The 17,700-nt window shown below is 37.6% G+C and overlaps 1 protein-coding gene across 1 annotated transcript in view; it reads right to left on the reverse strand.

Annotated features, from left to right (window-relative positions):
• The window catches only part of Pxdnl (peroxidasin like), a 141,473-nt gene that overhangs the window by 47,312 nt on the left and 76,461 nt on the right, over positions 1 to 17,700 (reverse strand). Inside the window, 2 exon segments of the mRNA XM_020187732.2 lie at positions 7,957 to 8,165; positions 10,223 to 10,357. Coding sequence (XP_020043321.2) covers positions 7,957 to 8,165; positions 10,223 to 10,357 — 344 coding nt within the window.

Consider the following 17,700-nt stretch of genomic DNA (forward strand, 5'->3'; position numbering starts at 1 on the left):
ATTGTCTCATCAGATAACTTCCCCCACTACCTTACTGCTTAGATATGCTTTGAATCTCCTTGTAAATTACTTTCACAAAATAATGTTTACATATTGACAGGTGAAAAGTATTTTCTTATGTATTCAGAAAAATAAAAGCTTCCTCATGGACAATAGGTGAGATAACCATTGGGCAGAATCTCTCACAAATATTGTCTCTTTATTCTTACCTACATTAATCCCTCCAGATTGTTATATAACAGGACTAAATCATAAATACCCTAGTTTTCTCCCATGTAACTTGTACCAAAGGCATCCGTAGGCCTTATGCAAGTTTACACAAAGAATCAGAGCCCCCACCTTGCTTCTGCCACTTTTCACATCCTCTGGTGTTTGTGCAAATCACTGGATTCACAGGAACAGCTTCCAGTACACTCTTGCATGACCCATAGTCAAATAAATTATACAGGAGTCAACGGGAGGTTTCTTGAACTCGTTCCTGAAAAAAGTCATTCTAGAGGTGAGGACTTGTGGTTGTTAGATGCATTTTCACTAATTTTTCCACACATATTTACATTCAGTTCACTTATATTAACAGAATCAGAGACAATATGCAGAGATATTAAACAACAGATAGTTTAAATCTGTGTCAAATACCACAGGCAGAAAAATAAACCATTTGCAAAAGCAAGAAGTTGCCAATAGCAGAATGAAACAAGCAGGATAGTAGTGAAGGGTGATCCCTTGAATATCTGGAAATCAACTGCATGACTGATGTTTTTTAACACAGGATCTGTGAGTTTATTTTTGTAGAAGGGAATATATAGGCTGCACAATTTAGTGCAGTATCTACCACATGCCTAGATAGCTATGCTTACCTCTGAACATCATACTAATAAAGATCTTGATAAGCTTTAGTGTTTTGAGAAAATAATAAACATGAAAAATCAGAATTTCTGAGCAATTTTAAGTCATGTCACAGAAAGGAAAGAAGGAGTTCGAAGGATCTAAGTTTAGTGTAAATGAAAAGAGTCACTGGAAAGAAAAACGAAACCCTCTTCAAATGATGAAGATGATGTTTTATCAAAGAAGAAATAGCCAATGTTTCTCCACAAGGAGAAAAATGGCCAATGGAAACCTGTCATAAGTTTGTTTGGTCTTAGCACAAGATTAAAAATGAATCCAAATACCTCGTCTCTGACCACGGTATGAAACAGACTCTTGGTAAACACAGTTGAGAGTTCATGGACTTACATCATCTCTCTTCCCACGCTAGAGGACAGGGCAGGGACAGATGACACAGCAAACAGTTAATATCTGTTTTGCTTTTTCCTTCAAGTGACTCCTGAGGATTTTTGTGAGAGGTCTTTTCATGGTAATGAAACCATGTTTCATTACCAAATTCCAGTTCCTCCCTTAGCGTAGATCAAAACTTGCTTTCTCACTGCTTGCCTCAGTACATTTTTAGCCCACACAATAGTATGCATGAAATGATTAAACAGGAACTTCCATGACCTTTGATCACTAGACACACTGGTTATGTTGTTGTGCTGGAAGAAAATCTCATGCCCTGCACCCCCAAATAGTTTAGACCTTGATAAGAACAGAGCTCAAGAGAAGCAAGAAAGGTCTCAACCTGGCCACATCCTCCATCCCAGGAGGCTACAGTGCCGGGATGTGGGGCTTTCAGGGACTTGGGAAGTACAGCTTTCCAAAGATGTACTTCACCCTAAAGATGGACTTCCACCCTCACTCCTACTTCCAGGGGACAGCCCTACATACAGGCAGGCTACATGGAATATGAAGGTTACAGTGTTCCCAGAAGGATATGACAGTGCTGTCTCACCAAGCAAGAGCCAGCAGAGACTTCTCCCCAGGGGACCACAGTCTCTGAGGAGCCACATCCAGCCTGGACTGGGGACTCAGGGTAACTCACCTCTGCAAGGATTCTGGAGCTGCTCTGGGCATTCATCCTCAGAGCTTTTGGGCATCTCATTTCTCAGTAGACCAGAATGAACCGAACATGTGGATCGACCATCTTGCTGCTTTGAGCCTGAAGTGGCTGGTGTCACAACCCAGTCCTGTCACATCACCTTCCACTAGGTTTTTTTGCTGTTGAGATCAGCTTGTCCACACAGTAACACAAACATTATGATGCAAGAGAAAAAAGAACAGCTCATGCTGCAGCCCGGGCAACCAGAGAGAGCTGAATGAGGGGAGATGTGGAAGAAGTTTCTTAGGACAGAGAATGAGAACTCTGATTAAAATAATGATGCAAGTGCTTAAAACATCCCAGATGCTGCAGAGAAAGACCACTACACCTTAAACAGATAATGTTGAACAAACAAAATGTTATATTGATAAATTTAGAAGAGGGCAGCCTCCATTGAGACTAACTACTGATCTGATAATAGTGCTCAAGTGCAAAAGGTACATCAAAACATTTAGCGAAAATAGAAAAGAGATGTAAATGTGAAAGAAAAGTGATTTGGAGAATAGACCCTGAGACATAACAGTAAATATAAGATGCTTCAAAACATATATTTTGGAAGATACATGCAAGTATGCAATAATTAAATAAATATAAATGGCAAATGCCCCTTTGTTAAAGAAAACTGTACAGATGTAAGCTGAAATTGCTCTCTAAGTTTGAGACTAGCTTGATCAGAAAAGTTTCATGAAGGTATATTCTGATCTCATTCTGAAGCTCTGAGAACAAAAACCAAAAAGATCTTACAGAATCACAGTGATAGAGAATAAAAAAAATCTGTCTAAGCATGGGAGAAACAGATTGTCGCTTACACTTCTAATTCCAGTGTAAGCAGGTAAACATTGAAGAAAGAACACCTATCACAGTCAGAAAAATCCTGCAAAAGATGGCCTTCACTTTTCAGAGAGAAAAAGATACTTGAGCAGGAAGAAAATCTTGCAGAGTATTTTGCACAAGTACCAAATTTGAAAGCTTCGCTTGAGGATACAACTAAAGAATAAGCAAACCGAATAGATCATTCCAGAAACACAGATAAGGAGGAGAAAAGAGTGATGAGGAATAAAGGTAAGATGTCAGACTATACATGCACACCCTATACATGGGCACCCTACACATGAACACTTACACAAGCCCACACCTATACATGTGCACACCTACATACGCTTCACAGTACATGCATGTACTTACATACACTCACCTGCACCCACAGAAGTGCACCACATATACACACACATGCCCATACACGCACACACATGTACTTGCATAAACGGAACTTACATGTGCCATACATGTACACAGCTTTACTTCATATGCCTATAAATGTACAAGCCCATTCACTCATATGTACATGTACACAAGTATTCACCCATAAATGCATATGCCTACACATGTATACACCTCTACATGTATACGACTATATATGAACACAGGTACACAAATATACATGATATTTAGTGTATTTTTGTATACAGTGTATAAGAAAATAAAGGGAAAATTTAAAAGGACTAACTTATGAGGGAAAACTCTAAATGACAGAAAATGAGGGAACTAAATTTTTAAAAGTTCTCACATAAATGCACTACACACTAAGATCTGTGAGCCGGCCATGTGCAGGCAGATGCAGCAGTGTGGGTGAAATGAAGCAGCTGTTTCTATTAGAGAGATAGGACACATGAATCCAGGAAACCTACTTAACTATAAAGAAATTTACACAGCAACTGTGAAATATATTGCTGCAGGGTAAAATGATAAAGTCATTTCAATTCAGAGACAAGTCATAGGAGGTTACTCTCACCACTGTTGTCATGGAGAATTTACCAAGAACTCATAAAAAAGAGACAAACTCTATAAATGCATGAGGCACAGAGAAGAACATTTCCCAAACCAATACTAACAGAGAAATGCAAATTAAAAATAAACCTGAAGTAATTAAATTTTCACTCAGTAACCTATAAAAAGAGCTGTAATGCCAATCATTAGTGAAGAAGTGAAGAAATGGATACTTGTGTAATTTTTCATGGAATTGTAAAGTTTATAATTTTAGAAATAAATCTGACATTTTAAATTAACAAGTATATATCTTTTAATTCAGCAACTTTACTTTTGTAATTCTGTAAGAAAGTAGTCAATGGAAATGTATGTACTGTCATATGTATATAAAGTATAGCTGCATAAATTTCAGTATATTCAAACATATTCATTAAATACTAAGCAATAAGCAAAAGGAGTTAATTATCTTTCTATGGAATGGCTTGGAGAAATGTGTACAAGGTATGAAGCAAACTTAAATAGATGACATAATACAACTACTAAACAGCACAAAGAAAACACCTACTACTGCTGTTGTACAATCATTTTTAGCTTTAATGAATTTAAAATTTGTGAGAACAAAGTATAAAACAAAATTCTTCATCAAATGGTATATATGACACGGGAAACAGAACAAGTTCCAATTCCTTAACACCTAAGTCTCTCCATAACTTCTTTACTCACATAAACCCACAGCACTGCAACTAAGTGACACAAACACCATGTATTTTAGGTCTTATGCCTTTTATCTACAAAGAGTATCATAGTCCTGTAGACCTTCCATATCCTTGAGGAACTAGTTCCAGGACCTCCTTGGATACCACACTTGAAGGATGCTCAAATTTCTTATATAAAATGGCACAGTATTTCCATAGAACATACGCAAACTTTCCAGTAGACTTAAAATCATCTCCAGATTACTTATAATATCTAGAACAATGTAGAAGCAATGTAAATAGGTACTGTATTGCATTGTTTAGGGAACAATGACAAGAAAAAGTTCATATTTGTTCAGTCCTGACAAAAGTTTTTCAAGTATTTTTGATCCTTCAATTGGTTGAATCTGCAGATACGAAATTCATGTACATGGAAGTCTGACTATATAAATAGTTATCTGAAACTTAATTCCATTTACATTATCTTTTGTACAGACTCAGGGGTAATTCTAATGTGTTTACACATTTCAGAGGTAAAAAATTTTCCCAGAATTTTTAGAAATTGTAGTTAAATTCAGATTTGGAACTTGCTGATAGTATTAACTGGTAGGTTATTGTTCATGGAAACAGAACTGAACAAATTGCCCTGTTGAAAATAAAAGTATTCTATAAAAGTAACATGAGGAGTTGAGAATCAGTTTAATAATAGCTTCGTTCTAAGAAAAATAAACTTCTAGGATGGCGTGAAGTAGCCATTTAAATCCAAACACAGCTTTCTTTTTTCTCTAGGGTAACATCAGTGAAGACAATCAAATCACTTAAGCACCATTATTTTATTAGTTTTCAATTGAGAATAAGATTAGCAAAGGAAAGTGAAGAATGTCTCAAGATGAATGAAAATGTAGCAAAGACAGCTATTCTGAACAGTAAGGATAGATAATTTCTAGGTTATGCACCAAGGGGCTTTGGAAAAGAAGCAAAACAACTCCCCCTCTCTGGGAAGCAACAACTTCTCGTCTCAGAGGTGGACACAGAGCCGCTGAACAAGCTCTTTGGGGCTGCATTAACTGAGACCATTAAAATGCTTGACCTGAGTGAAACCGGAGAGCTGCAACCTACAAACTGCTTCCTCCGGGATTTGGCTGATTCAGTCCACGCCTAATTACTGCACTGTCCCGTTAGTTGCGGGGTGAAGGACACCCATGCCATATGTAAGTGGCCCACTTAGGGCCAGATATTCCATGCTGTTTTAAAGAATGTCTTATTTTAAAGAATGTCTTTTAAACTGTTTTCTGAAGAATCCCTTTTTGTGAGTCAAAAGGTACACAGAAAAATGTGTGTGCGTCTGTTCGCAATGACTCTCATAAACATTTTCTGACTCCTTGAGTTATGACTGGAACCACACAGGTGACATCAGAACCCGTGGCTTTGAGAATGATATATCATAGACAAAAACACTGCATTTTCTATCCAACTGGGCAGTGGATATTGGCTACTGACTACTTAATTTTCAGATACTTTGCTAAGACACTCTTAGCAAAGATCTGCTTGGGATTGCAGATCTTAATGATAAGAATAATACAAACTCCATGCCTGTTAAATGCTTGCATTGTGTTTTCAATAACAAACATCACACATAGCACATGCATTCAACTTAAATAACCAGAAGAGCTGTCCTCAGATATGGAGTAATGAGAGCAAAAGGAAAGGCAAGAGAAAAAGCCACCCTCAAGTCTGTGTGTCATGCATCTGTCCTTCATATGCTAAGGAGGCACTCAGGGGAGGAAAAAGCAGAATCCTGCAGATCAGCTGTGTGATCTTAAAAATTATACTTAGCTTCTAGGAGCCTTATTTTCCTCATATGAAAAAAGGGGATAATTAAAATTACCTTGAGAGACACAGAGCTTGCATGAGACAGGTGTCTACAGGAATCACTTATCATGGGTCGAAGCTGTGAAAACCTAGTAATGGCGCACCTGAGTGCCCTGGGCTCAGAGCCCCTGCCTCTGGTCTGAGTCACTGTAGCATATAGGGGATGGGTGCTCTCTCATAGCCCATACCCTCTATTCTGTGGCCAATGGCCCAGTGTGCCGTCTAAGGGGCACTGGAGAAGAAGTGGACAGAGCACTGCTGTGGCCATTCATTTGGTTTGTAAGTGCCTCCCTGAGTTGGTGTATGGTAGAACTGGAAAGATTTCATTATTTCTGAACCTAATCACCAGGAACTTGAAGTGAGGAAAGAATGCCATTCTTCCCACACTCTTAAATTAGTTTTCTTTTTGTTTGTTTTGTTTTGGTAATAAAGGGGTTGAATTCAGGGCCTTTGTCTTACTAAGCAGGTGCTCTACCACCTAAACCATCCAGCCAGACCTTAAATTAGTTTTCGCTCCATCCTGTAAAATACCACCACAAAGAAAAAGATAACCAGGACCCAGGTGTCACTGTGTTCTGGATGGGCATTCTGTTATATTTCTAGTGGCTGCTTTTCCCACTTCTTGTTTTTTGGGGGCTACCCATTTCCTCTCTTGTCTAGTGGATCCCCCTGATACTACTTGTGTGATGAGAACTATCACTTCGTTCCCAGAAAACGTCAGAGCTACACCAGGTATCTGATCTCCACATAGGTGTTGGGAGGGGCCAGAAGAGCATTGAGTACTTGCTGGATGACAGACACTGCTCACTGTGCCACTACCAGTGTGTTCTGCTCTAGAATCATCCAGTCTTCAGCTCACATCCAGGTGTCAGAAGACAGAATCATCTTCCACCTGGTCCAGATGCTCCACTTACTCATTTTTTGGACCTTGAGAAAGTTATCTAATATTCTGAGCCATTTTTTTTACTCATCTTTTAAGGAGAGATAGGAGAATATCTTTTAAGGAGAATAGGATCTACATTTCTTAAGAATGTTGTGAGGCCAAAATAGATGTTTAGGAAGCAACTAAGTGAGAATTTAGCTCAAAAAAGATGACACTGTAGGTCTTGCAAATTATGCTGTGTCATGAAGGCTTTTTATCTGACTTCATCAAGGCTTTCTCATATTTCTAGTGAACACAGATGCAATATTTATGAGACTAAGTCGTCCAAGTTAGCTAGGTTACTATGATTTTTCTTTTCATTCTTATCAGCTGACCATCAAGAAGCAGACATATTAGTAGCAAGTGACTGTAGTTTGCTCTCAGTAAGCAACCCAAGATGCAGTAAGAATGCAGAGCCCAGTGCTACAAGCAGCCTCTCTCCACTCTAACAAGGTTAGTGTGAAGTGGAAGGCACAGGGTGCACAGTGTAGACTGCATCCTTCTGGTGTCCAACCTATCAACATCCTTCATATTTCAAAGAGGAAATTCTGGTGGTGTTCTTCACATAGATTTAAGTTGCAAAATCTCTGACAGTGAAGACAATTCAAGTGCATGTGCATGCACGCGTGCGTGCACACACACACACACACACACACACACACACACACACACACACTCACACACGCAAATATGTAGATCTGGATAGAGCTCATTGTGTCATTACTGACCTTCACAGCAGTCCTGCCAGGCTCGCAAATCCATCTGTGGGATCTCACTGCAGCTCAGGTAGTCCTGTGGGTATCCTGTCTTTACAAAGACATCTGCCTGGACTTGCTGAATGCTGTCACCATTGTCACAAAGAACACGGCCCAGTGACACCTGTTTCAGCTGAGTGAGCTGTGCAGGAGTAAACACTCCAGGGTTTTCATACCAGAACCTGGTAGTCAACAAAGAAAGTTATTGCCATGGGTCTTTGTCCTGAGGACTCAGCTGCATGCCAAACAGTCACAAGAAGAAAGAAGAGCTCCGCAAAAAGAGCAGCACATTGAAAGGCTCATGCTTGTTCTCCAGATAAATGTCTTTTAACCTCCTCCAATACTTGTCAAGTTTCTAAATCCTGTGCTTCTGAATTATTACTTTATGTTCAAGCTTTACAAAGTGATTCAAGGTTTTGTTGTGATCTCAAAAAAAAACTTTTAAATTTTAAACTACCTTAGAAATTGTCTGAATAATGTAATATTGGTATTTTTGCCTCGAAAGAAAATAGTTTTGATAATATATACTAGTTGGTTATACTTACTAACTAATTAGAATAAACATATTCAATTTTAAATGAAAGAATGGATGTAAAAACAGACTATTAAAAGAGTCCTTGTATTTGTTTATGCAATAAATATTTGAATAAGGTAATATGGTAAGTACTTTTTCTCTCTGGATATACCACATTAAATTAAGACAGTAAATGCCACACACGTGCTGACATAGCTATGTCCCTCAAAATTCATATGTTGAAGTACTAAATCCTAGTGCCTCAGAGGTGAATGCATTTGGATATAGGACCCTTAAATAGGAAACTGAAGTAAAATGAGGCATGTGGGTAGCTCCAGTCCAATGTGACTAGTGTCCTTACGAGAGGAAATGTTGACACAGGCACACACAGAGGGAAGGCCAGATGAAGAAATGTCTGTCTCTCCCTAGAGACTACATCTACAAGCGGGGAGCTCATTAGAAATCAACCCTGTGACCCTTGATCTTGGAGTTCTAACCTCCAGAATTGTGAGAAAAATAAATGTCTGATGTTTAAGCCTCTCAGTGTGTGGCACTTTGTCACAGAAATCCTCTCAAACCAATACACACAGGGAAGACAAAACACTGGAGTTTCCCCAAATTTGTTCAGTCTTTAACTGTATCTTAATTAGTGCCTATCGAACATATCAAACCAATCATTTAAGGAAAGAAACCCACAGTGTTAAAAATAATTTACAAAAATTAATTTAATGAAATTTACTGTTAATATTCACCAATGTGTATAAAGGTAATGACATATTTTACTACTTTCTTCATAATATAACCTATAAATGGAGGAAATATGGGAGAAAAATTTTATAAAGAATTTCAGTGTAACTTTAATCAAAAACTGAGTTCTAAGTTTTGTCTCAAGCTATATACACTTTATCTCTGCAATAATAATGGTTCAACAGAAGCACAAGAATTCCAGACCTTACTCAATACTAAATTTTACTAGTCTTTCAGAAGACACGATGTCTTCACCTTAGAGCTCATTTGGTCCCAAGTGATAGAAGAGGGGTACACACCAACTGGGAGGAGTGGCTTAGTTTTTATACTCGTTTAATCTTGCCACAGTAAAGGGACTGCATTACTAATTTACATTCTCAACCAATCATCTCCCATACTCTGATAAATTCAGTTTATTTACAATAAGCCAAAAAAATTTTGAGATGGGCTTTCAGTTTTCTCTCCCCTAGTAAATGCCCTCTTTACGTGATTTGATCTGTTCATCCAGGTGTTTCTCCATGAGAATAGTAGGAGAAGGTCTCACACATGCTATCAACTCCTTCCCCCTTTATAGCATTCAAGGTCGCAGTTGTCCTGCAGAATAGGTATATTGTCTTACACACTTTCAAAGAACCTGGTCCAGAGTGATATGTTCCTGAATAGTAAAGGTTGTAAGCAGTAGCAAGCAAATTCAGACACGTGGTGGTCCGTCTCCCATGAACCCTGAGCCACTCACTTCTATGGCCTTCCAAAAAAGTTTGTTACTTTTCTTCTTATAAACATTTATAAAAATAAACACTGCATGATATTATCAGTGGTCAAAAAAGTCCTGTGACCAAACACTATATATTATTTATTATAGCTAATAAGTTTTAAATCATGGAAAATATGGAAGCACATTCTAGTGTTAATATACATATATATTTGGGGGAAAAGCAAGTTTTTTATCTTAAATAAGAATAACATATAATCCTTCACCTATCTCCATCTCTGAACCTCTGAAACTGGATAGCAAGCAGGCACATAAGTGTTAGTCCCACTCTTGTGCCAGGGATCACGTCTTCGACCATCAGTGCAGGCCACAAATCAATGTCACCTGGAGAGTCATACAACCTGGAACAAATACAGGCAGGCAGAACATGCTACAGATCGGAAGTAACACAGTTACTTATATGAATGACTACTAAGCATTATTTTATTTTAGCCACACAAAATGGAAAAGTAGATACTGTTACTATTCCCACATTACAGAAAAATGCGCTGAGGTGAAGAAGCACTCAGGGTTCACCTAGCAGACAGGAAAGAGAGTCATAACCTAGGCAAGAACATTTAACACCAAAAGCCATGCAATATCCATTGTGCTATACCTTATAGTTATCCTGCAGGCATATGGAACTTTGTATAATATAAACTATATTTATATATAGGAGTGTGTGTACATAAGTATTCATATGTATAAATGGACCCAACTGATTCTTTCAGAAGCACATAGAAAATAAATATGTGTAGCACTAAAAATTTTCCATCTCAATGTATATATTAGGTACACCAAGTGAGAGTATAAGCATAATTTGTGGAGATAAGATATTAAGTGCTACATTTTCTCTGGCTAAGAAACAAGTGATCATTTCATCTGGAATTTGGAATGATGTTTTTAAGTTAAATAATAAGTAAACAAAAATACTTAATGCAAATTGGGTTGGTAAGCCAAACAGACTTGTCCTCACCACCCATTTAAGGAAGAAAGTATGAACAAGTCCTGACACTCCATGTAGGTGTCATCCTGGTTGCTTTTTTTTCTCCACTATCCTCCAAAAATAAATATGACACCAGCTTTAGTGCATTTTGTGCTTTACTGTATTTTATTACAAGTCTGTGACCTCTAGAGTATATATAGTTAGTTTTAACCTTGCCACAAATGGAAAGAGCATTCTCACTTCCTTTTCTTTATTCCAATCAGCATTTTCTCTGGAGATGCGCTCATGGCGTTGTGAAGTCCCAGGTTCCAGAACTGCATTTGACAACTTAGTACTTAGTGTTAAGGATGTAACTCCTTAATTATCTCTACTGTTTAACAAATCATCCATTATTGGAAACTGTTCCAATCTAGTTTTCTATTCAACTCATAATGAATAATTGTGAGGTTTTCAGCTTATTCCATGAGAAGCATTCTCACACATTTCTTCACATTTACAAGAATCTCTCTCCTCTCTCTCTCTCTCTCTCTCTCTCTCTCTCTCTCTCTCTCTCTCTCTCTCTCTCATCCCCTGCTAAAAAACACATACCCCATCTCTGTCTTTCTGTCTCATTGTGTAGCCCATGCTGGTGCTGGTCTGGAACTCACAATCCTCCTGCTTCAGCCTCCTGAGTGCTGGAAGTATAGGTTCGCACCACTTTGCCTGGCTCACAAGAGTATCTCGCTAGACAGTCATTGGCAAATTTTTACTATAAAGAGCTATACAATAAATGTTTTCAGTTTTGTGGAACAACTGGTCTCTCAGATATTCAACTTCCCCATTTTGTATGAAAACAGCAGAGAAGCAACTATGTTCCAACACTTAATTTTCAAACTCAGGCAGTTGGTGAGATTTGGTCAATGGGCTGTGGCTTGATACCTGCTCTGGGTAAGCTGGTATGGTGCTATAAATGCCAGCTACAGGCCACACATACCAGGTTCCATTTTAATAGATCAACCAAAATGCTGTCCAAATAGGCATGCACGCTTATCCATACACTCATAATCAGCACATAGAATATGTTTGTGTAGGCAATGCCAAACTGCTACCCAAAATGGATGAAAATTTAATATTCCCACAATAAACAAACAGAAACTCTCTGTAATCTATTTCCTGGAAAAATGCATCTCTTACCCCTTGAAAGGTGTTAACTTGCTCTTTAATTTTATTTTTTAGGTTAATTAACTTTCATTTCTTCTTCTTCTTCACCTTTTTTTGTCATTACCTGCCCTCCTCTTCCATTTCTTTTCCTAATTTCTCATAATAAGTGGGCTTTTTCTATTATCAACTACTTGTTTGAGTGTTTAATCCAGGTTTGAATGAGGAATTCTTGTTTCCTAATGTTTCAATTTTTTTCTGGAAGATTTTTCCTTTGAAATGTTTTGATTTGCATTTATGTTTTCTTGTTACATACTTTTATTTAAAGTTGGTCTCTCTTTCTTATGTGGGAATTGGGATGTGTTTTCATCATATAATTTATGCATAATTTCACATATTATACATTAATATATATTGTATTTTATGTAATTTTTTTCTTTGACAATACTAAAAATAATTTTTATTTTTAATCTCCTCAGGACATAAATTACTTCATTACTGTAAATCTCTTAGGATGGGAGCATCACTCAAGTGGTACAACATTTGCCTAGAATTCCCCAGTATTGAAAAAAATCTTGGCAAAATTCCATTACCAGAATGAACTTATTTTGGTGATAGATAGATATACAGAGAGATAGATTAATACTATATACAGTATAGTATAAATCAACCTGGATTTTCAATGCTCCATTGAAAAATTTTAATCTAAATTTAAATGAGATATTGTGTTGTAAGTTTCCTTTCTTCATACCACAATTATTTGATTGTAATGTTAAAATGTTACTGGTCTCAGAAAGTAAGTTAGAGCATGCTTGCTCTTTTTTTAAATTTACTTACATGTTTACACATTTTATTGCACTGTATTTACCCTTTTTCCTCTTTTCCCCAACATCTCCCCCTTCCCACAGGTGCCAGCCACCTCCCTGGGCAAGACTTGTTCTGCCCTCCTGTTTTCCAATTTTGTAGGATAAAAAAGACAAAAGATAAAACAAAAAGCATGACATTTTAGTTTGCGATAAAGTTAGCTAGCTACACAGGGAGTTTCCTTGTGGTATTTCCATGTACATATGCATTATAACCCCAATTGATTTATATCCTGTAATTTTCTTCATTCTACCTCAGTTCCTTTCTTGTGGTAGTTTCAGTCAGTTTAAGACTTCTACATGCATTCTCATATAGAGAGTATATCAACCCTATTCAAGTTCTTAGTTTCCCTACCCCTCTCATGAATGACCTCCCCTTGGTGTGACCAGTGTTTCATAATATTGCTATATTTGTTTTAGGTCTGTATTCCACAAATGAGAGATAACATGTGGCGTTAGGCCTTCTGTGTCTGGCTAACTTCACTTAAGGTGATGTTTTCCAGTTCCATCCATTTACCTGCAAACAACAAAATTTCATTCTTTGTGACTGAGTGAAATTCCATTGTATGTAAATACCACATTTTCTTAATCCATTCGTCAGTAGGGAGGTATCTTGGCTGTTTCCATAGCTTGGCTATTGTGAATAGTGCTGCAATAAACATGGGTGTGCAGATGCTTTTGTTGTAAGCTGATTCACATTCTTTTGGGTATGTCCCTAGGTATTGCTGGATAATATGGTAGATATATTTTTAGTTTTTTAAGAAGCCTCCATATTGTCTTCCATAGTGGTTGTACTAGCTTGCATTTCCACCAGCAGTGTGTGAGGGTTCCTTTTTATCTGTATCCTTGCCAACATTTGTTGTCCTTTTGAGTTTTTAATGGTAGCTATTCAAACAGGAGTAAGGTGGGATCTTAATGTGGTTTTGATTTACATTTACTTTATGGCCAGGGATGGTGAGCATTTTTTCATGTGGTTTTTAGTCATTTGAACTTCATCCTTTGAAAAGGCTCTGTTCAGTTCATTTGCCCATTTCTTCACTGGTCATTGAATTTTTTGGGAGTTTAGTTTTTGAGATCACTGGGTATTCTGGTTATCAGTCTCTTACCTGATGTATAGCTGGCAAAGATTTTCTCCATTCTGTGGGTGGCCTCTTCAATTTACAGATCATTTCTTTTATTGTACAGAAGCTTCTTAATTTCATGTAGTCCCGTTTGCTGATCCTTTCCCTTAGTTACTGAGGAAGTAACTGAGGTTCAACTGAGGAAGTCCTTGCCTATGCCTATTGCCTCTCTGTTTTTTCCTGTACTTGCTTCAAGATTTCAGGTCTTATATTAAGGTCTTTAATCCACTTTGAGTTGACACTTCTACAGGGTGATAAACGGATCTAGTTTCAGTTTTCTGTATGCCGATATCCAGTTTAACCAGCAACATTTGCTGAAGAGGCTGTCTTTTCTCCATTGTTCATTTTTGGTGTCTTTGTCAAAAATTAGGTGGGCATAGTTGCATGAATTTATATACAGGTCTTCTATTCTGTTCCGCTGGTCTTTGTATCTGTTTCGCTGGTCTTTGTATCTGTTTTGTGCTAGTACCATGCTATTTTTATTGCTATGGCTCTGTAATATAGTTTGAAGTCGGGTGTTGTGATACCTCCAGCATTGCTCTTTTTGCTCAGTATTGCCTTGGCTATTCACAGTGTTTTGTGCTTCCAGATGAACTTTAGCGTTGATTTTTCAATCTCTGTGATGAATGTCAGTGGGATTTTGATGGGAATTGCATTAAACATGTAGATTGCTTTTGATAGTACAGCCATTTTTACTGTGTTGATTCTACCAATGCATATTCTCCTTCTTTTCATACCCTATGATAGACTCTTTGGGCCTTTGGAACTATTCCCATTGCATTCATAAATGTAATCCTCCGTAAATGGAGGATGAGATTTGATATGAAGAACATGTTTTATAAATGTGTGTTGGAAAGTTTCCTTCTCAATTAAATTTAAGCCATCTAAAATATTTTTCCCAAGCATTTTTCTTCTCATTATTGTTCTGTGCCTTATCCTGCATTTCCAATAAAATAAGTAAAGGTATTTTATTGCATTCAAAAGTAAATTTTAATTATTGTTGTGTGTTGAATTCTGTCCACCAAAAATAAATGTATTGAAGTCTTAACCCCTGGCATCTATTACTGTAGTCATATTATTTGGAAATAGGGCCTTTTGGCAGATGTGATCAAATTAGGACACAGTCACTACCATCGGCCCCAATCCAAAATCACTGACGTCCTTATGCAGAGGATGGTTTGGTCCCAGACTCAGTGAGAATGTCATGTGCTGATGAGGCAGAGGCTGAAGAGCTGCAGCTACAACCCCAGAAACAGCAAGGGCTGTCAGCCTCCACCAGAATCCAGAGAGAGATGAAGAACTCTCGGGAAGCTTCGGATGCCCACACCTGCACTTCCAGCTGCTAGCTCCTTGGACTTGCAACAACAAATTCCTGTTGTCCTAAGCCAACCAGCTTGTGATACTTTGCTATAGTAGCCTTAGAAAATGAATGTAATTATTAACGCCCATAATTTCATACTAAGTTCATTCCTAAATTTTTTGTTTATCTATTTTAGGGTTGGTTTTTTTCTTTTCTTTTCTTTTTTTTTTTTTTTTTTTTGAGACAGGGTCTTGCCATGCAGTTCAAGCTGACCTTCGGTTTGACAATCCTGCCTTGACCTCCCAAGGGCTGGGATTGCAAGCACATGCCACCAAATCAGTCCATTTCCAATTTTTAAAACAATTTTTCTGCTCAAATGGTACCATTACCCTTTTCTTTTCATTTGCTTATTTTACTATAATATATTTTAGTGCACCTTTGAAGGTACCCTTAAATTAATTTTAATAGATTGAGTTTTTAGAGCAACTTTAGGTTCACAGCAAAAGTGAGCAGAAGCTAGAGTTTTCACATACTTCCTGAAGTCAATTTTGGAATAAGTAATAAATAATGATGTGCTGCATTCTGAATGGTTAAAATTAAATTACACAGAATATGAGAAATAATGGATAACAGAACTCAGCTAAATTCAGACCAGTTTATGTCCACGAATTCTAAGTGTCCAGAAAAGAAATGGGAGTTGGAGGTTTTAGAAGTTAGAACAATGAACTTTCTTAGATAGTAAAATCTTGGTTTTATTAATTTCAGCCCTTTGACTTTGATCTGTTTCTCATCTCCTAAATAATTCAGCTAAACATTAACCATTCCCATCCTTATAGCTGCTTTTACTGTGGCTCACTACATCAGCTCCAAGAAACCTTGGGACTAAGATAGGACTTACAACCAGTCCCACGTGGAGTAACTTATTAATGATGCATGGCCTGTGCTTGGAAAAATAAATCAACTCCAACCTCCTTAGAGGGACTCTTGAGATCAATAAGCTCTAAAAACATTTCTTATTGATTTATCTGCACTGTCTCAGGCCATACCACCCTGAATGTGCCCAATCTCATCTGATTTATCTGCATTACTCAGGAGAGTGTCAATTCAGTGTTTGAACACTCATTCCACTGTAGACATCGTATCTCTTCTTTCTTGGTTCTAAGTAGTTATTAGTAAGAACAAAGACCTGCCTCTGTTGTTACATCATTTCTCTTGAGAACTTTCCCTCCCAAATTTAATATTCAACATTTGCTCCATACTTAAAAATGGTAATCCAAGCCAGGCATGGGGGAGCATGCCTCTTATCCTAGCATTTGGGAAGCAGAGGCAAGAGGATCGTGAGTTCAAGGCCAGCCTGGGCTACATAACAAGACATTGTCTTAAAAAATAATAGTAATCAAACATAAAGCAGCTTGGTTATGATACAGTTTTACCACATGTAATGACATCGGAGAGCCACTGCTTCCTCTAGCAGGAATGGTAGTGCACAACTCCCATCTGTTGTAAGCAGATGTGCCCAAATGGAAGACCCTGTACCTTTTACCAATAACTGTCTGGAAGGCATCTTACATTAGACAGCACTGCCCAAAAGCAAGCATGAAAACTGTGGACAGAAACAATCTTCTGGCTTTGACAATGTAACATTGAACTGTGTTTAAGTTCAGTTTCTAACCTTTTCTATTATAAGTGGAATAATAAAAGTAAACAGTCAAGCTGTGTTAAAAAGTGGTGCTTTGTTGCTATTTTGATGTACAGAGAGTTGAAAGAGAAGATTTTCCAACCTTGAAATGAGCTATTTCGTGCTGCAAAGACTACAATGTCAGTCTCCATCTAATTTCATAATGACACTTTCACTTAAAGTCGGCTTTAGGACGGATAATAATAATAACTTTCATTCAGCTGGATCATTCAGAGACATGAGAGTAGAGGTCCTGCATGGAATTTGGGGGGTGCCTTTTGTGCCCACCCAGTTCAGACAGTGAAAGACATGATGCAGCAGTGCATGATTTTAATGAAACAAAGAAAATTCATTCCACAAACATGAAGGAATGGTGTTTTGTGATAAGGTGTTCTTGTGGAAAAGCCACTAAATGATCACATTTGTTCTGAAAACTCATTTGGTGGCTTTTACAGAAAAAATATATTTGAAACATGTCCTTCAAAATAGCAAAATACCCTTGTATACTTTCATGCAAAATAAAATTTCTTCTGCCTCAGAATGACTGCTTCCATTAGAGAGAAGTAGATGACATTACACATCAGAGAAATGAAGACAATGAGAGCATCTTCCCCACTAGCAGATAGAAAAATGGTGGAATACAAATTTATGGTCAATTTC

The sequence above is a fragment of the Castor canadensis genome, chromosome 3, assembly GCF_047511655.1.
Source record: "Castor canadensis chromosome 3, mCasCan1.hap1v2, whole genome shotgun sequence".
Lineage (NCBI taxonomy): Eukaryota > Metazoa > Chordata > Mammalia > Rodentia > Castoridae > Castor > Castor canadensis.